This window comes from Schistocerca serialis, chromosome 2 (assembly GCF_023864345.2).
Source record: "Schistocerca serialis cubense isolate TAMUIC-IGC-003099 chromosome 2, iqSchSeri2.2, whole genome shotgun sequence".
Classification (NCBI taxonomy): domain Eukaryota; kingdom Metazoa; phylum Arthropoda; class Insecta; order Orthoptera; family Acrididae; genus Schistocerca; species Schistocerca serialis.
Window position 1 is genome coordinate 127,446,659 of NC_064639.1, and position 27,803 is coordinate 127,474,461.

The 27,803-nt window shown below is 42.6% G+C and overlaps 1 protein-coding gene across 2 annotated transcripts in view; it reads right to left on the reverse strand.

Annotated features, from left to right (window-relative positions):
* Positions 1 to 15,901: 15,901 nt before the first annotated feature.
* The window catches only part of LOC126456816 (NADH-ubiquinone oxidoreductase 75 kDa subunit, mitochondrial), a 90,506-nt gene continuing 78,604 nt past the window's right edge, over positions 15,902 to 27,803 (reverse strand). For both annotated transcript variants that reach the window (XM_050092610.1, XM_050092609.1), the window contains exons 13-14: positions 21,177 to 21,311; positions 15,902 to 16,489 (exon numbers count right to left, since the gene is read on the reverse strand). In XM_050092610.1, coding sequence (XP_049948567.1) covers positions 16,340 to 16,489; positions 21,177 to 21,311 — 285 coding nt within the window. In that variant the 3' untranslated portion in view covers positions 15,902 to 16,339. The remainder of the gene's footprint in view (positions 16,490 to 21,176; positions 21,312 to 27,803) is intronic.

The following is a 27,803-nucleotide window of genomic DNA, read 5'->3' on the forward strand; positions in this document are numbered from 1 at the left end:
GGCGGCAAACAAGAATCTAAATGTGAAATAGTGAAGTATGGAGGAGGAGGGGGTAGTGGTGTTACAATTTGGGTGTGGTTGGCTGGTTGGAGAAAGGACCAAACGAAGCAGTCATCAGTCGCTCCAACCTTAGATTAACTAAAACCGATAAAATCCCACATTAAAATAGGGAACTACAATATCCATAAAATGATAAACTATTGACAGGGAAGGAAGGAAAAGGACAGAAGAGGTGAGGGAAAGAAAGTGACTAATGACAGGGGTGTGAAGGAAGAAACACAGGAGGCAAGAGAGATGCTCAAGACATAACAGACCCCATAAGGAAAGGAGTGGGAAGGCAGAGTGCCGGGGTGAACCACCAAGCCCAGTTGAAGCCAATCCAGTCAGGCCGAAGGGGGGAACAAGAGGGCCTGCCATCCTCTCCACTCATCGATAAGGTGGAAGGTCCCTCCCTTAAATAAAGCGGTAAAAACCTCCAACATGAATAAAACGTAAAACGAGATCCCGCATTGAGGCATTGTCACCCAACACCAGGGGTAGCGAGTCTGGAAAGCTAAAAGTCCGTCGCAGGGTGGCTAAGTAGGGGCAGTCCAGTAAGATGTGAGCTGCAGTCAACATCGATTCACAACGACAGAGAGGTGGGTCCTCATGACGGAGGAGATAACCATGAGTCAACCAAGTACGGCTGATTCGGAGCCGGCATAGGATGACAGAGGCCTTACAAAAGGCCCAGGAGGAGGACTGCCACGGAGTTGTAGAATCCTTAATCGCCTTGAGCTTGTTCGGCGAAGAAAGAATGTGCCATTCTGCATCCGAAAGGCCAAAAACCTGACAACGTAATGCCGAGCGAAGGTCTATTTCTGGAATGCCTATAGCAAGTGATGGTCTGGTAGTAGCTAACTTAGCTAGTCGATCAGCAAGTTCATTGCCAGGAATCCCAACATGACCTGGGGTCCAAATGGAAACCACCGAGCATCCACATTGAGCAAGGAGAGAAAGGGAGTCCTGGATAGCGATGAACAACCGGTGGCAAGGGAAGCACTGGCCGATAGTGTGCAAACCACTCAATGAGTCACTACAGATAGTGAAGAATAGTCCTGAGCAGGAGCGGATATGGTCTAGTGCACGCAAGATGCTACCAATTCTGCAATAAAAACTCTACAGCCATTGGCCAAGGAACGAAGTTCTGTGCATCGCGCAGAGGTGTAAGCGGAACCAGTGCGGCCAGCAACCATGGAGTCATCAGTATAAATCACTTCTGAACCCTGGAATGAACTGAGGAGACAGTAGAATTGGTGGCGAAGAGCCAGAATCAATTGAGAGATCAAGACAGAGCTGTGGCCGAGAGACGCACCAAGGAGGGGTACATCCGTGAGCAGAGAAGGGAGGCGGTAAAGGAAATTGCTGGAGCTCAGAAAAGAGCAACTGAATGCGGACAGCCATGGTAAGCCCACATCGTGACCGCCGCTGCGAGAGGGTGATCTCCGTGTCTGGATGAAGGAGACCATAATTAGGGTGCTTTTGGGTTCAGCAAATGCAGAGTGCATAAGATATCAGCTGTTGTTGGCGCAAAACTTGCAGTAGTGGAATCCCTGCCTCTGCAAGAAGGCTAAGTACGGGGCTAGTTCGGAAGGCACCAGTCGCAAGTGAAACCCTACAGTGGTGGATGGGGTCTAGGATCTGCAGCATTGAAGGCAACGCAGAACAATAGACAGGACTTCCATAGTCTAAACGAGACTGGACCAACGCTTGATACAGTCTCAGGAGAACAGAGCGGCCTGTACCCCAGGCAGTATTGCACAGACACCTACGAACATTGAGATGGGACCAACACGACCTCTTCAGCTGGCAAGGATGAGGGAGCCATGTCAACCGGGCATCGAAGACCAGACCCAAGAAGCGATGGGTGTCCACTACCTCAAGGGGCTGGCCATCGAGAAACAGGTCCGGATGGGGATGGACTGTATGGCGACAGCAGAAATGCATGACACACGTCTCAGCCGCCAAAAACTGAAAGCAATGGGAGAGAGCCCATGAGTGGGCCCGACAGATTTCCCCCTGTAGACAGCGTTCTGCAGCACCCATTACGGAGGAGGTGAGGTAGATACAAAAATCGTCAGCATACAAAGAAGGGGGCACTGTCGGCCCAACAGCTGTCACCAGACCATTGATGGCTATGAGGGGATGCTCAGCACGGGACCCAGTGGAACCCCATTTTCTTGCCGATGGGGAGTGCTATAGGAGCAGCCAACTTGGACTCGGAAAGAGCGACAAGAAAGGAAGTTATGGATAAAAATGGGCACAGCCCCACGAAAGCCCCATTCGTGAAGTATGGTGAGAATGTGGTGGCACAAGGTGGTGTCATAGGCATTATGAAAATCAAAGAAGACTGCAAAGAGACGTTGCCAATGGGCGAAAGCCAAACGGATAGCAGACTCCAGGCGCACCAAGTTATCCACCATAGAGCGGCCACAGCGAAAACCACTTTGAGTCGAAGACAAAAAGGTCACGGGATTCAAGGATCCAAAGTAGCCGCTGTCTCACCATGCGTTCAAGGAGCTTGGAGAGGATGTTACTAAGGCTAATTGGATAGTAGCTATCCAACTGAAGAGGCGGCTTCCCTGGCTTCAACACCAGAACAACAATGCTTTCCTGCCACTGGGTAGGAATGACTCTGAGTGCTCTTTCAGGAGAAGGAATGTGGGAGGATACCGAGTCGATGCCGAAGCTTAAGCAAAGTGTAGAGCAAAATTTTCTGCTAAAAAGTCTGGATTGGTAAGGACAACACAATGCACAGAAATTCCTGCAACCCTGGTGGGAGGACAGTGGCCAAAAATTCACATGAGTTTTGCCCAGACTTGTGAAGAGGGGGTGTGTGGTCCTATGGCAGCTACATATCATTCCCAGCAAATCCGTTTCTGAAATTTGATTAGGTAGCGGGCCCGGGTGCGGAATCATTTAAACACCAAAAGAAGAGCAGTAGAAGGGTGCCGCTTAAAGTGTTGAATAGCACAGCAGCGGTCTTTTATGGTTGCAGCAATTTCCGGAGTCCACCAAGGGACCATCTTCCAGCTTGGGGAACCTGCAGAAGAAGGGATTGCTGAAATAGCTGCTGAAAGGATGGCAGCAGTCACAGTCTGAGTAGATTCATCAACAGTGCCGATGGCAATACAGGAGGGATGGGAGCAGAGGAGAAAGCACCCCAATCCGCCTTAGATATGGCCCACCTGGGAGGGTGATGGAGCGAGAGACACTGAAGGAAGGTCACTGTTACGTAAGTCATCGTGGACTCCCCACTGAATGTAGAGAAGGAGGCCGGGACTGCAGATGGAGAGGTCAATGGTACAGAAAGTGCTGCGCACCACACTTAAGTGTGTGGGAGCACCTATGTTTAGTAAACAGAAGTCAAGCCCTGCCAGATCAGCTTCAACTGTCCTGCCCAGGGCAGTAGTCGTATGAATACCCCAAAGAGTGCTGTGGGCATTTAAGTCCTCTAATAGCAGGAAGGGAGAAGGGAGTTGTTGAAGAAGGGTGGCGAGGGCATGGAATGTGGGCGGCCTGTCAGGTGGGAGGTAGAGATTACAGATTGTGTTTGGAGTGGCCAGATGGACCCTGACAGCAATGACTTCCAGAGTGGTATGGAGCGGAACCCATTTACTAAAAATGTCATTGCGGACCAATGGGCAAACACCACCAGAAGCCCACAAAGGGCCAATTTGGTTCCAACAGAAAGCATGGAACCCACAAAGGGCGGGTGAGTAAGAATTGACAAAATGGGTCTCCTGGAGAGCAATACAAGTGGCAGAGTAGAAGGAAAGAAGGGGCTCCAACTCTGGAAGGTGACACAAATACCCATTACAATTCCACTGGAGGATTCTCAAGCTGGAGTCCATAGGGGAAGCGAAGGGACCGGAGTCAGTCACACTGCCGAGTCGCAATCCATCACCGATAAGGATGGGGTAATATCCATATAGGTGGGGTCAGACACTGTTGGTTCATTGACTGGAGGAGGGGAAGGCTGCACCTCAGGGGGTACTGGAGGGGCCTTGCCCTTGTTCTTGCGTTTCTGCTTCTTCTCTTGGGAAGGAAGAGAAGGGCAGACATCAGCAAGGGCGGGCGTGGAATTACACCGGGCAATCTTGGTGCCCACTGGCCGTGGATCGCGCTGCCGATGTGGAGCCTTAGATCGCCTTTCAGGGGGGTGCCGGGAAGAGGAGTCCCAGGAGGGAGCTCCAGCACCAGTGGCCGCCAAAGGAGGGGAGCACTTCTCCAGCGGGGGAGGGGGAGCAGTGCCTGAAGGGTAGGATATGGGTACTGATAGCGAGGGGGAGTGGGAGAGGGAGGAGGAGGCTGAAGGCATCTACATCTACATCCATACTCCGCAAGCCACCTGACGGTGTCTGGCGAAGGGTACCTTGAGTACCTCTAACGGTTCTCCCTTCTGTTCCAGTCTCGTATTGTTCGTGGAAAGAAGGATCGTCTGTATGCCTCTGTGTGGGCTCTAATCTCTCTGATTTTATCCTCATGGTCTCTTCGCGAGATATACGTAGGAGGGAGCAATATATTGCTTGAATCCTCAGCGAAGGTATGTTCTCGAAACTTCAACAAAAGCCCGTACCGAGCTACTGAGCGTCTCTCCTGCAGTCTTCCACTGGAGTTTACCTATCATCTCCATAACGCTTTCACGATTACTAAATGACCCTGTAATGAAGTGCGCTGCTCTCCGTTGGATCTTCTCTATCTCTTCTACCAACCCTATCGGGTATGGATCCCACACTGGTGAGCAGTATTCAAGCAGTGGGCGAACAAGTGTACTGTAACCTACTTCCTTTGTTTTCAGATTGCATTTCCTTAGGATTCTTCCAATGAATCTCAGTCTGGCATCTGCTTTACCGACGATCAACTTTATATGATCATTCCATTTTAAATCACTCCTGATGCGTACTCCCAGATAATTAATGGAATTAACTGCTTCCAGTTGCTGACCTGCTATACTGTAGCTAAATGATAAGGGATCTTTCTTTCTATGTATTCGCAGCACATTACACTTGTCGACATTGAGATTCAATTGCCATTCCCTTCACCATGTGTCAATTCGCTGCACATCCTCCTGAATTTCAGTACAATTTTCCATTGTTGCAAGCTCTTGATATACCACAGCATCATCCGCAGAAAGCCTAAGTGAACTTCCGATGTTATCCACAAGGTCATTTATGTATATTATGAATAGCAACGGTCCTACGACACTCCCCTGCAGCACACCTGAAATTACTCTTACTTCGGAAGACTTCTCTCCATTGAGAATGACATGCTGCGTTCTGTTATCTAGGAACTCTTCAATCCAATCACACAATTGGTCTGATAGTCCATATGCTCTTACGTTGTTCATTAAATGACTGTGGGGAACTGTATTGAACGCCTTGCAAAAGTCAAAGAAACATGGCGTCTACCTGGGAACCTGTGTCTGTGGCCCTCTGAGTCTCGTGGACGAATAGCCCGAACTGAGTTTCACACAATCGTCTTTTTCGAAACACATGCTGATTCCTAAAGAGTAGATTTCTAGTCTCCAGAAAAGTCATTATACTCTAACATAATACCTGTTCCAAAATTCTACAACTGATTGACGTTAGAGATATAGGTCTATAGTTCTGCACATCTGTTCGACATCCCTTCTTGAAAATGGGGATGACCTGTGACCTTTTCCAATCCTTTGGAACGCTACACTCTTCTAGAGAGCTACGGTACACCACTGCAAGAAGTTGGGCAAGTTCCTTCACGTACTCTGTGTAAAATCGAACTGGTATCCCATCAGGTCCAGTGGCCTTTCCTCTTTTGAGCGATTTTAATTGTTTCTCTATCCCTCTGTCGTCTATTTCGATATCTACCATTTTGTCATCTACGCAACAATCTAGAGAAGGAACTACAGTGCAGTCTTGCTCTGTGAAACACCTTTGGAAAAAGACATTTTGTATTTCGGCCTTTACTCTGTCATCCTCTTGTTTCAGTACCATTTTGGTCACAGAATGTCTGGACATTTTGTTTTGATCTACCTACCACTTTGACATAATTGAACGCCTCTCGCATAGCCCTCCTCACACTACATTTCGCTTCGCGTAATTTTTGTTTGTCTGCAAGGCTTTATTTGGCTATATTTATGTTTGCTGTGAAGTTCCCTTTGCTTCTGCAGCAGTTTTCTAACTCAGTTGTTGTACCAAGGTGGCTCCTTTCCATCTCTTACGATCTTGCTTGGCACATACTCATCTAATGCATATTGTATGATGGTTTTGAACTTTGACTACTGATCCTCAACACTATCTGTACTTGAGACAAAACTTGTGTTGAGCCGTCAAGTACTCTGAAATCTGCTTTTTGTCACTTTTGCTAAACAGAAAAATCTTCCGACCTTTTTTAATTTTTCTATTTACGGCTGAAATCATCAATGCAGTAACCGCTTTATGATCACTGATTCCCTCTTCTGCCTTAATTGTTTCAAATAGTTCGGGTCTGTTTGTCACCAGAAGGTCATGAAGGCCATGAGTCGGTTGTCTGTTTAACTGCTGAAGGTAGTTTTCAGATAAAAAACTTAAAAAACTGGATTCTTGGTCCCTGCCACCCATTATAAATGTTTGAGCCTCCCAGTCTATATCCGGCAAATTAAAATCTCCACCCAGAACTATAACATGGTGGGGAAATCTACTCTAAATATTTTCCAAATTTTCCTTCAGGTGGTCTGCCACAACAGCTGCTGAGCAAGGGGCCTATAGAGACATCCAGTTACCATGTTTGAGCCTGCTTTAACCGTGACCTTTACCCAAATTATTTCACATTTCCGATCTCCGTCAATTTCCTTCGATACTATTGCACTTCTTATCGCTACAAACACGCCTCCCCCTTCACTGTCCAGCTTGTCTCTGCGGTATACATTCCAATCTGAGTTTAGAATTTCATTACTGTTTACATCTGGTTTGAGCCAACTTTCTGTCCCTAGTACTATGTGGGCATTGTGACCATTTATTAACGAGAGCAGTTCTGGGACCTTTCTATAGACACTCCTGCAGTTTACTATTGCCACATTAATATTGTTATTCCCTGTTGCGTTTTGCCTATTACTACTTTGCTGCGTCTCAGGAGGTGTCATGTTGGGCCTTGAGAGGGAATTCTCTAACCTAAAAAAACCCACATGTGCACTGCACACATACTCCGCTACCCTTGTAGCCGCTTCCTGCGTGTAATGCACACCTGACCTATTCAGGGGCACCCTACATTTCTCCACCCGATAGCGGAGGTCGAGAAATTTGCACCCCAGATCTCCGCATGGGGCGAATGGGGTGGGGCTGGCAAGAGGAGGGGATAGGAGGGGGAATGGACGTAATGGAAGCGAAAGTAGAAGACATAGACACAGGATGGAGCCGGTCATACTTTTGATGAGCCTCAGTGTAGGTGAGCCAATCTAAGGTTTTGTACTCTTGAGTCCTTCTTTCTTTCACAAACACTGGGCATACAGGCGAGCGTGGAGAATGCTGTCCATGACAATTTACACACAGTGGTGGGGGAGCACAGGCACACCCCTCATGGGGAGGGGGGGGGGGGGGAGCACAGGCACTCCCCCCATGGAGGGGGCACCCACAGTCACCGTAGAAGGGATCAGTGGTGCAGCGGGAAGACATATGTCCAAACCATAAGCATTTAAAGCATCTCATCGGTGGTGGAATATAAGGTTTTATATCACACTGATACACCATTACCTTGACCTCCTCTGAGAGGACATCCCCGTCGAAGGCCAGGATAAAGGCGCCCGTAATGGTGCGATTGTTTGGAGGGCCTCGCTGCACACGGCAGGTAAAACAAACCCCACGCCGCTCGAGGTTAGCATGGAGCTCCTCGTCAGTTTGGAGAAGAAGATCTCAGTGGAAAATAATGCCCTGTACCGAGTTCAAAGACTGGTGGAGTGTGACAGAGGCTGGGACGTAACCGAGACGGTCACAAGCACGCAGGGCGTCAGATTGGGCAGCAGAAGATGTCTTTATTAGCAAAGCACCAGACTGCATTTTACTCATCGATTCCACTTCGCCCTACTTATCTTCAATCATCTCCACAAAAAACAAGGGCTTGGTCGTGGCAAAATTTCCCCCATCCATCCTGATGCAAACCAGATACCGAGGGAAAGGTTTCAACCCAAGCCAGCCAGCTTGACCCTCCTCCCACGGGGTGGCCAGGGAGGGTAGGCCGAAGGATCAGAAGGAGCAGTGTCACATCAGTTACCACTCTTAGAAACGGCCACAGAATGGCCAGGATGGTGAAACGTTTGTTGCTTCATGCGCAAGGCTGCATAACAACCCTGGGTTCAGTATGGGGCAGCGGTGGGGTGGGTAGACTGCTGTGGCCTGTTGTGGGTTTGTGGACTACTGCGCTCTATAGCGAGATGATGGCCTAATTTTCAGCCGTCCTGCGCATTCCCCTCCACTAGCCACTGGCACCCAATAATAATCATTCTCTTAATGAGCGGCTAGCAGCGAGTTACAGCTAGACAGCAAGAATCTCACTCCTAGATGCTGCACTGTTGCCGTACTTCATGACATCCAAATTATTCATTCAACAGTCACTGTGAATGTTTAAGCGCGATTTTAAAAGCCAGATGACGGCAACAAAGTGAAATGCTTCACAACCAGGCCAGGGGTATTATTTACCGCATTTATAACTTTTTCAAACGCAGGCCTCCTACCGTTGACATTTGAAGACACAAGAACAGACTCCAGAACCGTGTGGTGTCAGCAAGAGAACTGTAAAGAGTATTGCAAGGGAAAGTGTCAGAGCTGTAGGAACCGTAGAAAAAGTTGGTTTCATATTGCCTAGAAAGCATCAAAATTGTAAGGAACCTGTAACACAAATGGATGGTTTTAACAACAATGTTTCAAAGTACTCCATGTTAATTATGAATGCCCAACATCACAAGAACATGTTACAGTTAGGCAGGAGAAAACCGGCTTCAATGGTAAGTGCTTCGTCAATGCAAAGAGTTTTAAGACATTTGTTCCAGATGTGTTAAGAAGAGAATTTTTAGACCAAAGAAGTGATAGAGATGCAGCACTACCTACATCCCATACAAAGATTCACGATACACGAGAAGGGGGTAGTCCAACAGTTTATTACCTTGATGAAACAAGGGTCAATAAGAATCATTCCAGGAAATCTGCTGGAAAATGAATGATGGGACTGGTGGTTTAAAAGTTTTCATAGGAATAGGTTCTCAGATAATTATTCAGCATGCTGACTCTTCTTCTGGGTCTGTTTACTCTCAGATACTTGTAATTACGTGTAACAAAAAAAGCAGCGACTACCATTCGGAAATGAACGCTGTCAGTCTCATGACGTTATTCACAATTCTTGGCATTTGCTTCAAAGTCGGTCATTGTCAGTTATATTTCAACTGTTACAGACAAAACATCAAGTACAAACACCAGAAAAATGGATATTTTTCCCTGGCTTAAAAATATTAAGCACAGTATAAATCAGATTTGTGTCAATCTCCTGCAGCTCCTTCATTTATACAAGTCACGTGGCAGAACATACAAACTTGACTTCCTTTAACGTGAATGGGGTCTCTCAGTTATGTGTCACTGTCAGTGTAGCCCTATGGAATTAATTTGAGCAAAGGATATGGCTATATGGGATTAAAAAACCATTCAAGATAACATTCACTGAATCACTTGTGCATGAGGCAATAGATAACATCCCATCTGAAGCATGGGCACAGTCTGTGTGGCAAGCTGAAAAGCTTCAGAAACAATAATTCGACAACAGGGAAGTGATGATGGATATTAGCCTTAAACCTATCATCGTAAATATACAATCAGATTGTTCGGAAACAGACTCAAATAGAAATGACAATGGTATTATTATGTAGACTTTGAAACAAAGTATTAATAATATTTCTTAGTTTTAAAGACCTTCATGGCAGTTTTGATTAGGACTTTGTATCCTTTGAATTATGCAGACTATAATGTTCAACATATTGCCCAAGGAAAAGTTAAGCTTCTCCCACCATGTTGTATGCTCTAGTACGTGAGAATGCAGCTGCATAAATTTGTCAAAAGTCTGATATTTCCACTTGTACATCCCTGTTATTTTCAAGTTACAAACTGGATAAGGCCATAAAATGACTGCAACTGTTACTTGATGAGATATCAGTGGTTTTCGATTTATTTGTCATCATTCCCTGCAGTTATTCACAGATGATGGTTAATTGTTTGCTTGTTCAATGGATTATAAATGCAGTCTCTCACTGTAATGTCGAACGATTTAGTTTACATCATAATGCCCATTAACAGCGAAAAATATGACAATGTCCTAACCATTTTTACAATAGTCTTTTCATTAGTCTTTTCTACCACTAATTCTTTTTTATGCGCAGTGATTGCACTTAATTACAATCAAACACATCAACACATACATATTCTTAAAAATCCTATTGAGTGGAAGCAGTTGTCAAGCAAATATAATGATTTCGGTTTTTGCTTGAAGTTAATTTTCTCATTTATTAAATTTTTACTTTTAATACAGTTCAAATCGCAATAAGTGATAATTACTACAAGCAGTTTCAATGATCTTGTCATTAGACAATTGTCATTTTGAGAAAAATTGTACTTCACGTCTTCGCAAAGCTGTGTCAGCTGTTCCCACAGCCCACAGTAAATCTGTGGACACGTCATCAAGACGTTTTTTAAATTTCTCTCATGACGACTGACCGAAATTGGTTTTAATATTTACTATTCCCCTCATAGATTTGAACGTATAATACAATGTACCTTAGGCAAATGAACCCAGCTGTTGTCCGCAGCAACGCAGTTCGGCAATGTGGACTTCCTTTGCCACACACTGATGCCGCACATGCGCAGTTCTCATCCCTCCACTGCTCCGCCTCTACGTGCGGAAGCGCTGTCTTAAGTGACGTGAGCTATAGATGAGCGTAACTATTAACTCTCTCACAACAAAAGTCTAGAAATAATACAATATTGTTGTGATTTAATATGCAAAGCTTCAAGCTATTATACTCTACAGTATTTTCAAGCTAGTAAGTTAAGACCAAACTGCTGTTGTAATGTGAAACAAAAAAATCTTTCAACTAAAAGCAATGGGAAAGGCACACACACTTCTGGGCTGCACTTTTTTAACATACTAATTTAAAATAAGTTATCAAAGATCCACTTTCATCTGCGTACAAATTTTGCACAGTGTTCAAATGGTTCACATGGCTCTAAGCACTATGGGACTTAACATCTGAGGTCATCAGTCCCCTAGACTTAGAAACTACTTAAACCTAACTAACCTAAGGACATCACACACATCCATGCCCAAGGCAGGATTCAAACCTGCGACCGTAGCAGCAGCGTGGTTCCGGACTGAAGCACCTAGAACTGCTCAGCCACAGTGGCCAGCTTTCACAGTGTGTGTCTATCAGATGAGATAATTAAATAATGCTAAAAAACTTCATAATAGACTGAAACTGCAAAATTTGGATTGGGGAATCGGGAAATCCACTGACATAAGAAACTTTGGCAAAGGATAGATTCTTATGCTCCATACAGCATCTCGAAAACTGAGACCTGGTCAACCGTTGAGTGCTACTGTCATCAACATCTACGGAAAGTTGTTGCAACCATGGGTAGGAAACAAAGTGTTTGTAATCCACATCTCATCGCGGAATGTGGAGGTCTAAGGTTTGCCCACTATGTAAGGCAGGACATACAGAGATCAGTGGCAGATCAGCAGGTGCAGGAGCAAGTGTTTCAAAGCACATCATTCTGTGCAGGTTGCTGAACTTCGCACACCACAGCAGATGACTCCTGTGTGTTATCATGAAAACCCCACAACACTGTTAGTTAAGGCTGAAGTGAGTGTAAGCTCTTCAAGTCTAGACTATGGATTAATGGAAATGTGACACGTGGTTGGATGGCTCACATCTCTTCTTACACCAGATCAGTGATTGTGTCCACACAAGCTATCATCCAGGCAGCAGCTGCTCCAATCCCGTACAGTGCCATGGACACAGGATGCTGGGTACAGTATTACACTGCGCAGAACATTCAACCGAGCTTCCATGGGACCTGTGGTAGCAATTAAGGGCACCATGACAGCTATAGATTACATGAATATTATTTTGGTCGAGCTACATCCCTTCACACTTGTTGTCTTCATCTTTCAGCAGGATAATTGACCATGTCACAAGGCAAGAATAGGCTATATCTCTGTGTTAAAATTATGGTTCGGAAGGTTGTTATTCTGAATGATTATAACATTTGGATTGCATTTCTGATCAATATTCACACAAAACAACTTATTTTTCTGTAATTAAAGCTTAAAAATCGTTTAATAAGTCATTAAATTTTAAGATTTTGTCATGTGACAAAGCACTGCTATTGGCTGCAGCTCTGTTGATGTCACAGTCCAGGGGTAAGATGAAGCTATCATGTGCTAGTTACTAGTTTTTTTACATAGTTTTTCTCAAACGGTTTTGTTATTTGGTGTTGGAAAATGTATTTACAACTGCAACCATGGAAAGGAATTTTGTGAAGGCTGTAGTGGAAACCTTCCAGAGTTTATGCATTTACTGTCCTTTCATTCTTCAAAAAAAAAAAAAAAAAGATTTTTTTATACTCTGAAAATAAGAAATGTGAAAACAGCATTGCATGGTGACTGGGATGGGGGTACTGTGATGCAGTAATAAGCTGCAGAATTGTCTTAAAACTGCATGAATCTGGAACTGAATTATTTGTTCCCGCTATACTGAAAAGATTTTCCCGGGCAAATTGTGCACAATAAAGCACAGTGTAAACTTTTTCATTCAGAAGATAATTCTGATTGCCAGAACAACTACTGTTTTCCAGGTACCTCTTGCCTCAAATTTTAAATTTTGAGACTATGTAATAACAATCATGTGAGATGCTAGAGCATCACTGCATTTGCCTTCAACAGCTTTACATATTGTAGTTTCTCTGTTTCTCCTGGTCATTAATTTAAACTGCCAGAAAATTATGTTTATAAAATATGCAGTTGATGCAGCAGAATTTTAAAGTATATGTTGTTCTAATGCACACTGAACTGCTGCTGAAACTATTATTTAAAAGTGTTTAAGCAGAACTAACTTTCATTTTATCACAATGCCCTGGGATTATAACATTTCATTGTAGGTTCCAAGCGATGTTCAATTTCTCTCTCTCTCTCATAATCATATCATATTCATAGACTTGTTTGGGAAGAATAAGGTGGATGGAAATTGTTAAATGAATTCTCAGATTCTTCAAAATAAGAGATACATCAGGCATGAAAAACACTTTCTCAACACCATCCTTGTGATTCATCTGAATTTGGCCAGGCACAAAATGAAGCTAACAAACGAAAATAGATATAAAAATGGAATATGATATAGAATTTAAAAATGTAATATGATATAGAATTTAAAGCTCTGACATAACTGCACTATGAATAAAGTACACATAAGACAATAGTAATACTAAGTGAAGGAAAACAGGATCGCTCCTCACAAGGATAGATCTTGCAAACATTGAATTACACTACAAGGGACAACGTGTTCCTATGGAGTTTTTATCTACATCAAAATGATCCCCACAGACACACACTTTGTGACTGTCACCTGTTTTGGATCTCTACTGGCAAGTTGTAACCTCTTTTTATGCATCTTCTCGTTCTTTGGAACACCCAAAAACAATTTTTCAGGATTTTTTATAGGCGTATTTGTACAATATGGCACTACATGTTACTTGTAACCGATTTTTCGAAACATAAATACCAAAACAAGATACCACTGTGAATGAGCAGCATGCTAGCCAGTGATGTCACAGGCATCATGACTCAAATTGAGCATTTTAGTAGAATTTCAAATTGTTTGAACTAAAAATTCAGATTTCTTTCGTTTTTCTAAATAAAAATACTGAAATTCATGAGGAGGAAAAAGTCATGTTATGTGCATAAAATGACATAATTAACCATTTATGACGATTTCCAGAAAACAGTCAAATACCTTATTATGTTACAGTGGTTTGAGGAGCATGATAGTGAACTCGCATTGATAGCTTGGCTAGTCAGTTCACCCAATTTCAGCAAATGGGACACATCTGGGATGCTATCAAGTGCGAGCTTCACAACAACAAACCATCAGCTTGTAATTTATGGGAACTGCATGATCTGTCGGTAGATATCTGATACTGAATACTTACAGAAACCTTCTACTGACTCATGCAATCCACGCCACACAAAACTGCTACCTTATGTTCTGAAGGTAGAGCAACACACTGTTAAGCACATGGTCATAATGTGTGGCTCATCAGTGTATCTCTTATTTGGATAAAAAATTATAAACTAAAATTGGTATATTCATAAAATTAGTCATGATCATGAATTATTGTTAATTAACAATTTGGTGGGAACATTATCCATTCCCAGAGATGCAAAAGTTTATAGTGGAATACAAAGGGTGTTTCAAAATGGATATAGATGCTTTAACACTTTGTAGCGTTTATTACATTCAATTTATAATTATCAATAATACAGCAAATGAAGGAGCTTCTCAAACAGATGTTCTTGCAAGTTTTCAATGCAAGCACCATTCGTCACAGGGTAGACATCAAGTTGATTGACAAGTTCTTCCCAAACCTTGATCAGTGTGTCTGGAGCAGTTCTTGCAAAAACTGCTTCAATCCTTTTGAGTAGATCCTTTACAAATCCAAAGATAAAAATCACATGGCATCAGATCGGGTGAACATGAATGCAAAACAAGCTCTGTCATGCAGCTCCTTGCAGTCAATCCAGTGGTCAGAAGCAACATTGTCTAATCAGTCATGTAGCCATCAAGGTGGCACATAATCTTACTGCCAAATAAAGTTCTGTGGTTAAGCTTCTTCCAAATGTAGAAAGAGCCATAGTTCTAGAGCATCCAGATAACACCAGTTACAGTTGCTTGACCAAAAAAGAAAGGCCCATAAACTTTCTGCCAGCATATGGCACAAAGCACATTCAATTTAGAGGAGTCCCACTGCAACTGCATGTGAACTGTAGTCTGTAGTAACAACTGCAAATGGTAAGGATATAGCTGTAAGTGTCCCATACTGTTTCCTTTCCAAAGACAGGCAGCACCTTCAAACTGATAACATATTCAGATGCTGTTATCGCTGGGAGGATGCCAACAGAACTTAATACAGAATGCATATTGCACTGTAACAACAGACTCAGTCCTTGCAAACTGTAAAACACAAAAAGCTTTCTGTTCACTAGTCACCATATTTGCGACAAGTGCTTTCTAATAGTACACACAGCACACAGTACATGTACATGTACATATCAAAACTGTTTAAATTATTGTATCATTTCATGTATTATTTATAATAGTAAGTTGAATGTGATAAATGCTAAATGCCTTCAAACCCCAATATTCATTTTGGAACACTTGATATAATTATTAAATATCATTAGCATCTGTGTGTCATAGAGCAATGAGACAATGTATTGCGAGAAAAAGGAGAATATGATATTATGCACTATACAGTTGGGAGGGAGGGAGAGGACAGTGTTTTAGGTGTATTAATAATAATATTAGTAAATGATCTGAATGATTGTATGGTCTTTCAACATTTTTTTCCGACAGGGTTGGGGGAGAGGGGGGATAACTTTCTTCTAAAGTAAGTTTGAACCTTCCATACGATAATATTCTGCACATCCCACAAAAAGAATAAACTCTTCAGGTTCATGATATCTCCAAAACAGCAATAATTATTTAGTCTTGCACAGTTTTCACCAACCCCATAACCAAAAGTTGCTCTCTGCTACTTACATTCCCATGATAAAAACTATGTCCTCAACAGGAACTGATAATGCAATACAAATGTCATTTATCAAAAGATGTAATGTATTCATTAAATTTAATTTCTACACATCTTGACAGACAATACAGACAATACACTTTACATCACCTTATTTACAAAAACACAAAAATAAACTCTCATCCTCCATATCTTACAAAACGTGAATCCAAATTTCAATTCCCAACACTAGCCACACACAACTACAATGCTGGAAACAGATAAATATTTTATGAAAAAATGTTGCATGATTGAACATTATGAACTTTGCTGTTTAATTGCAGACCATACTTATGAGAAGCAATAATCTCAATAATTGTAGTGTACCTAGTGGAAATCATTCAAAACAGGTCTAAACTATAGAGATGTTATGAATGTGTGATAAATATATGTACATAAATAATTTATCACTAAGAAATAATTTAATGTTTTCAATCAGACTACACTGAAGCAAGAAAGTTGCACAATTAATATTTAGACTGTTTTTGTTTGAGGACAGCCTGGACACATTTCGCCATAGTTGGTGATGCTCTGCTTATGGTATCAGTCATGAAGAAATCTTCAAGTTCTTTCTGCTTCACATCAAGAGGTAAGCTATCTAGCTGGGTCTTCACATTCTGAAAACAAAATACAAAGAATTTACATAAATTAGACAAGACTGACATAAATGTTATTTGAGAAACACGAAGAGTAACTTCATCAGATGCTGAAATAGGGAACTACAGGAACAGAGTAAAGAAATACAAATTAAATAAAGGTACTGCATGGTTTTCAAGCATTTCCTTTTCAAGGAAAATGTAAAAAGGTAAAAGAAATATCTGAACTGGGTAGAAAGAAGAATGATTCCAAAGACCCAAGTAGGATGGACAGAGCACATGAAAGAGATGTAGTAAAATGATATACCTTATTTACCGAAGTATATGGCGACAGTGAAAATAAGATGATGACCCCCCCCTCCCCTCCCCTCCCTCTTCTTCAGAGGATCCTTGAGAAAATTTTATTTTTGATGTCCTCTGATTAATAAACATTACAAATTTTTTTTTAATTGGGATTAAATACCTGCCTGAATGCACAAGTATTTTGTAAACAGTTCCCTTTTGAGATCTCTCTTTAACTTTTTTTTTTTTCCAGCATGCCATTTTACAAAGCTGAAAAACTTTTCTTTTCAGTTTGAGTTTACCATTTTTAAGGCTGCACTATCTGATCTCAAAATTTAAGTCTCCGTAGTAATCCCATACTAGTGGCACTGTTGTATGGAGTGTTCCTCAACTCTAATTTCCATCTGCAAACTTAGCACATTAATAATTTCAAAGACTTTCTCTTTATCATGCACTGAAAAAGACATGTCACTTCAAATACAATGCATCTGTTTGAAAACTTGCAAAATTCTTTCAACAATTACCTACCAAATACATTTTGAGTATTACCAAAGTAAACTGCAAATACTGCAGAGACATCTTATTGGCTTGTACTAAACAACCAAGCTGCCTTTCTTATGGCATCAATAATCCTGGTCAATCAGAAGACCTGATACCTGGCTGCCAGGAGAGGCAGGTCTTGTCACTCATATTCCTCCTAGTGTTTGACAAAGCTGGTGCCACTGATCCCCTCCAACCCCTCCAAATTAAATCTGCTCATAAACTCAACTTCCAAAGTAAATGTAAGACTATTCTTACATTAATCTATCAGACGACATAAGAATGTTGACCTAAGAACCATCAGTTTAATCTGCATATTTAAGGCAACTCTGTATTTTTCAAATTACGAATTTGGGACAAAACCTCATCTGATAATCAAGTAAATATGTTAACTAGGAACTAGATAATCATCCTCTTCTATCGCAAATAATGATAGTATCAAACACTATTCATTGTTGTAATTTGTTTGCAAAATGCAAAATAATGTTTTTGAGAAATTGCAACATACTCATTACATATTAATAATTTAAAAAATCAAGCTCCAAAACACACATCCATTCTTCACAAAGTATGCAACAAAGAAAAACTAAGGACTTTGTGCATTGAATGCACAAGTGAAAGTATACTGAAATGCTTTTAGGAATGTCACACAACATGTACCATGTACTTGTCAGTTGCTAAAAACATAGATGCTGTAATGCATCATTCAACTTTTATTTCTCTTTCAATCATACTTGGACCCTACGATAGCCTAGTAAATATTAATGTAATCACAACAATAAAGGCCACTTATATAAGCGTGCATTGGTTTGATGAAACCAAATGATTGTCAAGGGCTATGCTCTCAATGAGCTCCCAGAAAACCTGTGTTTCCCTTCACAGGAGCAAATTCTGGTGGCACTACCTAGCACATTGAATCTTTACTGTTCAGAGAGACTAAAGACTGGAGGTATACCCAGATAGTTGCAGTCCAGTTCTATGTAAGCCAGTCTAACCCTGTCCACCTCAATTTTTTCATTTTTGGGAATTTCCATGAATTCCAGCAACAAGTGTCACACATTCAGTTATCAGTTTACAAGGGAATTTCAGCTCCAATTACTGAACCATTTAAATGTCCATTACCATAGCTGTGTATTTCAGTCTTAACACTCACTAATACTCTGGATCTGGATTCCATTTCTCCTGCTGGAGACACGCCATACACTGATGAGCCGAACATTATGACCACCTGCTTAATAGTGTGTTGGTCCACCTTCGGAACACAATTCAGTAGTGTTTCTGCATGGTATCGACAATTATGGAGGTGAGTAGCACCACATTTCTATGCAAAGGTCGTGCAATTCCAGTAAATTATGGGCCAACAATTGTGGAAGTGGAGCTGGCACCCGGTAGGGTCCCAGATGTGTTCCTTCAAGAGCAGATCAGCCGAACTGGATGGCCAATTCTGCATATAATGCTGGTGGACTTTACCTTGTCCAATCCACAAAACTTTCTGTAACGTTGTCTGTGCAGGATAGAGCTAATTCCCTCAACCTCCTGCACCCTTTATGAGAGTGGCAAGAAAAAAATGCACAGGCATACAGGTTTCGGGACAAAGTCAAATTTGATGCCATTCAAAACAGGCTGTTGACAGTCTTCTCTTTATAGAAATAGTAACTTAACTCTATGAATGTAGAACTTAGCTGCATCAATAAGTCATTTTATATGAATAAACCTCATCTTCAAGGTGCTTAGGAGTTTGTGATTAGAATGCATATCATCTCTCTGAATTTTCTAAAGAAATATTTGCAAGATATAAGGAAAAAGAGTACCGCAAAATAAACACTATACTGTACACTTGTTGTAGTATGCACATTTGAGTCTCAATAAAGTATACTTATTGTGAATGCCCCATAGATAATACAAGCTACTTAATCAACATAACCACAACAACAACAATAATAGTAGACTACTACTACTACTACTACTACTTCTTCTTCTTCTTCCCTTGGATCTAAAGTAGTGTGAAATTTAAGAAGATAATCTGGGACACAAAATCAAATTGTGAAAGTGCATTCTTCTTGTGGATGTGGGACAGCAACTGACAATATAAGTAATGGAAATTGAATACCATATTTTCAGAGTATTTGTTATCCAGACAGCTAGTTCCAATGCTCATCTGCATCATCTTCAGGTCCCCTTTATCAAAAACCAACATATATAATTACAATCCTGGTGGCTAGCAACTTAATTAATGGAAGAAAGTAAGATACCACAACTCTTTTAACATCATTTCAGGAACAAAACACAACCACAGCACCCTCTAAGAGTTCACATCTTGGAAAAGCTTTGTAGATATATAATCCCCCCCACCCCCCCAACCGATTTTGGGCCTACCATTCTACATACACTGTTTGTCGTGGATTGTCACAATGTATCATATTATGGGTTCCAATATTTACATAGGTAATTCCTTAGAAACATTGATTAACTAAATGCTATGACTTTTTTTTTTTTTTTTTTTTTTTTTTTTTGGGTGGAGGGGGGGGGGGGGGGGGGGGGGGGAAGGTTCTAGTTAAGCATTAGCTTCTCTCTTCTTCCAGAACAGGCTCATACAATTCCTAAGTTGATGGAATTCAGTAATGTTCTAGTTGCACCAATTTCTCAATTATACCAAAGTATTCTTTTATGTGGAACTTCCAAAATTCTTTTCATTTTATTGTCCTGTACACCTTTCTTGGAGAATATGCTGTTTTACCTATGACTTATCATTTTGGTGTCTGCTATGAATGGTAAGAATTTAATGGGGTATCAGATAGTGTTCCATACTTGCTCCCAACTTTGATGTGACATTAGCTATAGGCAGCCAGACATAATGGTATCACACTGTCCTAGTACTGCTGCAGGTACACTGACCATGACAGTGTTCAACTAATTTACATAGGATGATTCTTTTTAAATGAGTATTAGATACCAAAGGATGGTTTTTGGCCGTTTATTTTTATTTTAGTTTTGTTACTATTAATAAGTTTTTTTTGTTTTTTACATACAGATAAGATTGTGCACAACACCTAAGGTTTCAGCATTCACAAATATTTCCACGTCCTTTACATCAACCAAGCCCTTCAGATCACACTGTTACTTCTGTTCCTTGGAGGTCATCTATCCTAAATATTGTATTTACATATGTTGTTATGCTTGTACACTTTGCTTGCAGCTGAACTGCAATATGTGGGTTCCTTGCTGCCGTTTCATACCTTACACCACTTCTACAACCTTCTGCATATCATGTTTTTTGTACATCACTGTATATTTATCAGTTGTATCATGTTTAATATTTTGCCCTTTTCCAAAATTTACAATAGTTGGAGACTATCCATGTACTCATGTGCAAACTCCAAGTGTACTTTGGTTGTATTTTGTTCCTTTTATGATGTTAAAGCAGTTGTGGTATTTTATTTTTCACATTAATTAAGTTATTAGACACAGGCATTGTAACTATATAAGTTGTTTTTCCATAGACAGTATCTGAAGATTATGCAAATGTAGCACTGAAACTAGTTGTCTGAATCATAAATATTTTGAACATATGGCTGTGTATTCCATTTCTTTTTCTTTTTACAAAATCAGAGGTCTGAAATAGCAGAATGCACGGTCAAAAATGGAATTTAACAATACTGATATACCTAATGATATGGCTGTGACAAATACAGCTATATCCTCTTCCCAAAAAAATCTTCAAAGCAGAAATCTGATCTGTAACTAAATACAATTTCTGATCTGTGTCTACTCAATGTGTGTGTGTGTGTGTGTGTGTGTGTGTGTGTGTGTGTGTGTGTGTGTGTGTGTGTGAGAGAGAGAGAGAGAGAGAGAGAGAGAGAGAGAGAGAGAGAGAGAGAGACCATACCTTTGCCAGTTCTGTAGCTTGGACAAAGAAGTTTGCTTCTTCCACGTTGCCATACCGAACCAGATTTGGTGAAACCTCCTCCAGTCGATGCCTGATTTCATTCAGATTATCATACGGTAGAGTTTTGCCAATTATCTGAAAAGTACACAAAAGCCATTTACATTATAGCTGTCAAAATCCATTACTTATGTCCAAAAAGCCACACAGGTATTGCCATTATTTCTTCATATATATGAACAAACAAATAACTGAAGTCTACACAGTCAGGACCAGCACAGTTTTAATTTGATTACTACCTTCAGAGCAAATCCTAGAAGAATATTATGTCAAACACTGCGTACAATGAGTAATGGAAAATCTTGACGGAATATATATAATTTAAGGAGCAAAGACAACAACTAACTGAACAGTACAGACATTGATTTGCCGAAAGGCCCATAAACAATACAGAGAACTTTGCTAACTTTCAGGTGAATCCTTTTTCTGAGCTGTAGAGTTAGAAAGTAAAATGAGGTAAACAGAATTACTCAGATAGTAATGGAAGTTTCAAGTTTAATTGTCGTGGGAACTGAAGCTGGATAGCAGGGAAAGGAAGAGAGGGGAAAATTTTAGGTGAACATGTACTATGGGGACAGAGTGAAAGGCAAAGCCACCTGGAAGAATTTTGCTCAGAGCACAATTTAATCACTGAAGAGACTTCGTTTAAGAAACGAATAAGAATTATATTGACAAAAGCAGAAAAAAAGTGCAACAAACTAGTGTGTGTGTGTGTGTGTGTGTGTGTGTGTGTGTGTGTGTGTGTGTGTGTGTGGAGATCCAATGGGCGCCCAATGGCGAGGCCGTCATCGCCGTTACGGTTATACAAACAAACAAATGTGGAGATGAACTAAAAGTGTTGTACATGCATGGACTTGAAATTACTGAACGGTCACTGTGTATCACATGCACTCTCATGTGCACTAAAACCAAATAGGAGGGAAGAGAGTTAAGCAAGAATTTAAAACACAGAGAAAACAAAAGACAGAAGAAATAAATTGCAGGGAAATTTGACTGGCTGACCCCTTCCAAAAATCTACGGTAAGCAGGCCACCCTTTTACACATTAAGAACATCTCCCTAAAATCTTGTTAAAAATGTTGGACAATTCACAAAACTTTAAAACCCTAACCACATTCATTTGAGCATTACATAAAATAGATAGCAGATCCGCCGCAGTCCGGTGGTCAGCAAATAAAATGCAGTCTAATAAAATGTGGCGCACCGTGATCTGCACGCCACAAGCACTACAGATTGGAGGGTCCTCTCGCGAGAATAAGAATCCATGTGTCATAGGGCTGTGGCCTATGCAACGACGAGTAAGAAGGACCTCGTCCTGCAGACGTGACTTGAAGGAAGTACTCCATGGGTGAGCTGTGGGCTTGTTGATACAGAGCTTGTTATCGGTCACTGCCAGCCGCTCGTCTTCCCACTGAAACAGGACTCTGTACCTCAACAGCAAGGTGACAGCATGCAGGGAGATAGCACACCAAAATACCAGAGGATCATGACATGTCTGCTTGCTTGGCTGCTCAATCCGCCCTTTCATTCCCCGCAATTCCAATGTGCCCAGGTACCCAGCAGAAAGACACCTCCTTTCCAATCATCGTGGTTGTAGGAGGGCATCCTGGATATTCTGCGTTACTGTATCTGCTGGGTACAAACATTGGAGAGAGTAATGGGTGCTCAGAGAGTCTGAGCAGACAAGAAATCTAACACCGGGAGAATGTCTCATCTGCTTCAGTGCTCGGAAGATCGCATATAATTCTGCATTGAAGATGGTAAATTCTGGAGGCAGTCTGACCTCGAGGACATGATCCGGGAAAACGACAGAGCATATAACAGAGTCCCCCAGCTTAGACCCACCTGTAAAAACAGCTACTTGGTCATGGTATTCAGATAAAATATCAGAGAACATTGCATTAAAAACTGAAGCAGGAGTGCTATCTCTTCTGTACCGCACCAAATCTAAAATCACTCTGGGTCTCTCCACTAACCAGGGCAGCACGCGTTTAAAACCCTGGATTTGGGGTCTTATAGGTTCCACACTGAGTGACTCCAGCACACAATGCACGCGGATCCTAAATAGCATCATGGCTCGTGGATCATTGGAAAATCAGCACAGATGCTAGGTATGGGACTGGTCCGATAAGCATCCGTGGCCAGCCGAATCCTCATGATGGACGGTATCAATGATATGCAAGTAAGAGGGCCTCACTGATCCGTACGCTGTGCAACCACAGTCCAACCCTGAATGCACGAAAGACCGATACAACTGAAGGAGACGCGCCCTGTCCACTCCCCAAGACCTGTGGCTAATGCACTTCCTAATGTTCAGTGCCTTCCGGTTTCTGGCTTACAGGTCTCACAGGTGTGGTAACCAAGACAATGGGGAGTCAAAAATAAGGGCCCAGAAACCACACTGTGTCTGTAAAATGTGGGGTGGTGTTCCCCATAATCAAGGCAGGCAAATTAAAAAGAAGATGAGAAATATTAAAATGCGTGCGCAAACACACACACACACACACACACACACACACACACACACACACACACACTTATCTGCAGAAAACTGAAAACCTGTCTTTGTAGCCCACTCCTCTAACTGCTGCACTGCAAGATGTAACTGATGGCTCGCCATTGCAACACTGGAGGACCAGAAAACAGCAAAATCGTCTACATATAAGGAGCACTGTGCAGGACTCCTTACCATAGATGTGATACTGTTGATGGCTATGGCAAAGGGGGTAACATTTAAAACACTGCCCTGAGAAACACACTTCTTCTGCTCAAATCATACAGACATCACCAACTCAGGTCCTAAAAAACCGCTGAGACAAGAAAGACCGAATGAAGATATAGATGCAGTTGTGAGAGAATACTGTGTGTCCACATAGTATCATACGCCTTACTTATATCAAAGAATATGCTGATACAGTGATGCTTATGGAGGAAAGCCTGCTAAATAGCCACCTCTAGGAGGATCAGGCTGTCGAAAGTGGACCGAAATCTTCAGAATCCACACTGAGAGCAGCTAAGGAGTTGCCTGGTCTCTAACAACCAGACCAGATGATGGTTAACCATTCGCTCCAGACTCTTCCTACACAGCTCATTAAGGCAATACTCCGATAAAACTACTTGGGCATATGCAGTCTTTTCCTGGTTTGATGAGAAGGATCAGAATTGCCTCCCTTCACGAGCTGGGGAAGAGCCTGTCTGCCATATTAGATTAAAACATTCGAGGAGGATTTCCTTTGACACCACTGACAAATGTTGAAGCATGCAGTACCGGATTTGGTCATGATCGGTTGCAGTGTCATGAATCTCAGTCAGTGCCGATTCAAGCTCCCACATGAAGAAAGGGCAATTGTTGGCCTCAGAACTGCTGGACCTGAAGTCCAACTTTTCCCTCTCTACAGTCGCATGATAGTGACAAAATGCCAGATCCCGGCTTGCATTGGAAGCAGTTTGTGCAAAATGTTGTTTGGAGGCCCCCTGGTTCAGCACTGCTGCTATCAGTAAATGGCTGCACTTACCGGAAATCCTCCGGATGGCTTCCCATACTTTTATAGAAGAAGTGGAACGATTGATGGAGTCCAAGAATGTTTGCCATGAACTTTTCTTACTATCCCTAATGACGTGTAGAGCCTTGGCTCTCATGACTCAAAAGGCCCTAAGGTTGTCTGCTGTTGGTCAGCATTTAAAATGTCGAAGAGTCGCACACCTTTCCCAGATTGCGGAATGGCACTCATCTGTCTACCAAAGTACTGGTTACCTCCTAAGATGACCTGAGGGCTACGGGTTGGAAAAGTCAGCACACCACTAGTGATGTGGTCAACCCATCCTTGCACACTGCTACAGTGTTTGAACACAGCCAGCTGGCTGAAACGTGTCCAGTTAGCCCTGCTGACTACCCTTTTGGGGGCTTAACTTCAGCTGGTGAGCCATTTAGTAGGTGAAGGCAGATTGGGAAGTGGTCACCAGAATGAAGGTCGTCAATGACCTTCCACTGAACAGAGTTTGCAAGGGCGGGAGAACAGAAAGAGAAGTCGATGGCTGAGAATGACCCCGTAGCAGTAGAGAAATGTGTGTGAGTACCCGTGTTGAGGATGCACAGCTCGTGAGATGTTAAGAGGCTCTCCAAAACCCAACCATGAAGGCAAGTACTGGTCGAGCCCCACAGGACATGATGGGCATTGAAGGCTCCCAGGAGGAGGAACGGTCACGGGAGTTGTGCGATAAGATCTGTGAGAGCCTCAGAGTCTAGTGCATCTTGGGGTAAATACAGTGAGCAAAGAATGATCCTTCAAAATACATTAATTTGAACTGCAACTGCTTGCAGGTCAGTAGCCAGAGGAGAACAGAGGAGTGATGCGTATTAATGTCAAACACTGAGACACCTCCCTTGGCCCTTTCCCCCAATAAGTCATCCTCGTGATACAGCATATATCCCTGTAGCCCAGGGACATCTGTATCTTTAAAATACGATCTTGTAAACAAAAGTGCAAGGGATGTGCCTGGGCTAGGAGTTTCAATTCCTCCACATGAGTCCTGCACCCATTTATGTTACACTATAGTATGGGAGCCATGTCACTGGTGCAGTTTTAATTTTCCACTATCTTTGCACCAGGATGGTGAAGCACTTGAAGAGCGAGGGGGTGGAGGGGCTGTCTGGATCCAAGGTATCTAACTCCATGATATCCTCCTCATCAGTCAGACAAGAAAGAATGATGTCTGACGGTGCTTGGGAACGTCATGAACCTTCCACTGCATCCTGTCCCTTCGAGGATAACGGGGAAAGGGGTGTTGAGAGGCACACTACTTTTCTTTTACCTTCTGGATCCTCGGTGCAGAATTGTTGTTGGTCTTTGATGGTGCATGCAACGGCTTTGCCACAGTGGATACACCGGTTCCCGTGAGATCACCGTTAAGCGCTGTCGGGCGTGGCCGGCACTTGGATGGGTGACCATCCAGCCGCCATGTGCTGTTGCCATTTTTCGAGGTGCACCCAGCCTCATGATGCCAATTGAGGAGCTACTCGACCGAATAGTGGCAGCTCCGGTCACAGAAAACCATCATGACGACCGGGAGAGCGGTGTGCTGACCACACGCCCCTCCTATCCGCATCCTCAGTGAGGATGATACGGCGGTCGGATGGTCCCGATGGGCCACTTGTGGCCTGACGACGGAGTGCTTTTTGCTTTTTTGATGGTGCAGCTGCCTGGATTACTTTGTCCTTACTCTTTTTCCCTTGACATGTACATGTGCAAGTACAGGTGCTTGTGGTGGATACAGGCGCACTAGGCATCGTCTGTGTCTCACCGTCCACCTTGGGAATAGGTTTCTGCAACATGGAAGAATATGACGTGGCAAAGACAAGGGGTTTTGTCGCCTTATATTCTTTTTTTGCTTCAGCACAGTGGATCTGCTTGGTCACTTATCTCCTGTATTTTGCGTTCTTTGGGGTGGGAGTGAGGGGGGGGGAGGGGGGGGGGGGGGGGGGGAAGCAACAACCCAGGGCAGTCTCCGCTCCAGTCTGTGTGGTTCCCACCAGAGCAGTTGATGCACATTGCCCAAGACAGGCTGTCAGTCCCAGCGTCATGAGCGGCTTTTCCGCAGTTCCCACAGATCGCTTCACCTCCACAATTCATGGTTGTATGGCCGAAATGCTGGCATTTATAGCACCACATAGGGTTTTGAACATAAGACCGAACATTAAGTCGAAGGAACCCCGCCATAAGATGATCAGGCGGTGTCGGAGAATTAAATGTGACAAAGAAAGTAGCAGTCTTTTCAGTTGCTCCATTGCTCCTGCGTGTTCGTTGTTCCACGTCTACTACTCCCTGGGATGCCCATTCCTGCTTCAGTTCTGCTACGTCCATGTCCATGATATCTCGGCACGTGACAACATCCTTACTGAAGTTGAGAGGGGGTGTGCATCTCAACAATATCATAGTCACACAGTTTCTGCAATTTCTTATGAAGGTCTACCTGCTTTGACCTGTTAGTTTCAACCAACAATGAGCCATTACGCAATCATCTTATAGATTCTAATGTTCCGGCAATGTCTCCCAAACCCTTACGGATATAAAATGGGGACACTTTCTCAATGTCCCCTCCTCCCTCTTTATCACCCGAAAGACATTGTTATTCCTGACTCCATGAGCCCTGTTACTGCAGTCCAAACTATTCTTATTATCAGGAGGACTACCCTCCCCCATTCTTTTGGATGAATGAGTGTGAATACTCCCAGGTGGTACACCCTTCCCACTGGTAGGTGAAGATGATAATTTCAAGGGTTTCATCTTGGTCCCATGAGCAGCTAGGGAAATAATTGTCCACTCAGAGCCCTGCCTGCCTGAGTAAGCCTTATACAATTGAGGTGGGGAAGGTTCCCCAGAGGTTGCCTGCTAACGACTGTTCCACCTAAACAACCATGCATCCCATTAGCGCGGGAGGTTTATCCCGTCCTCACGATCTGGGAGGTCAAGCCAAGATCCCCATTCCCTGAGACATACAAAATTCCACTGCCACGCCGTGCGGTGGTCACTGAAGCATGCACAGAGCTTACGGTGATGGGACTGATGGTGCT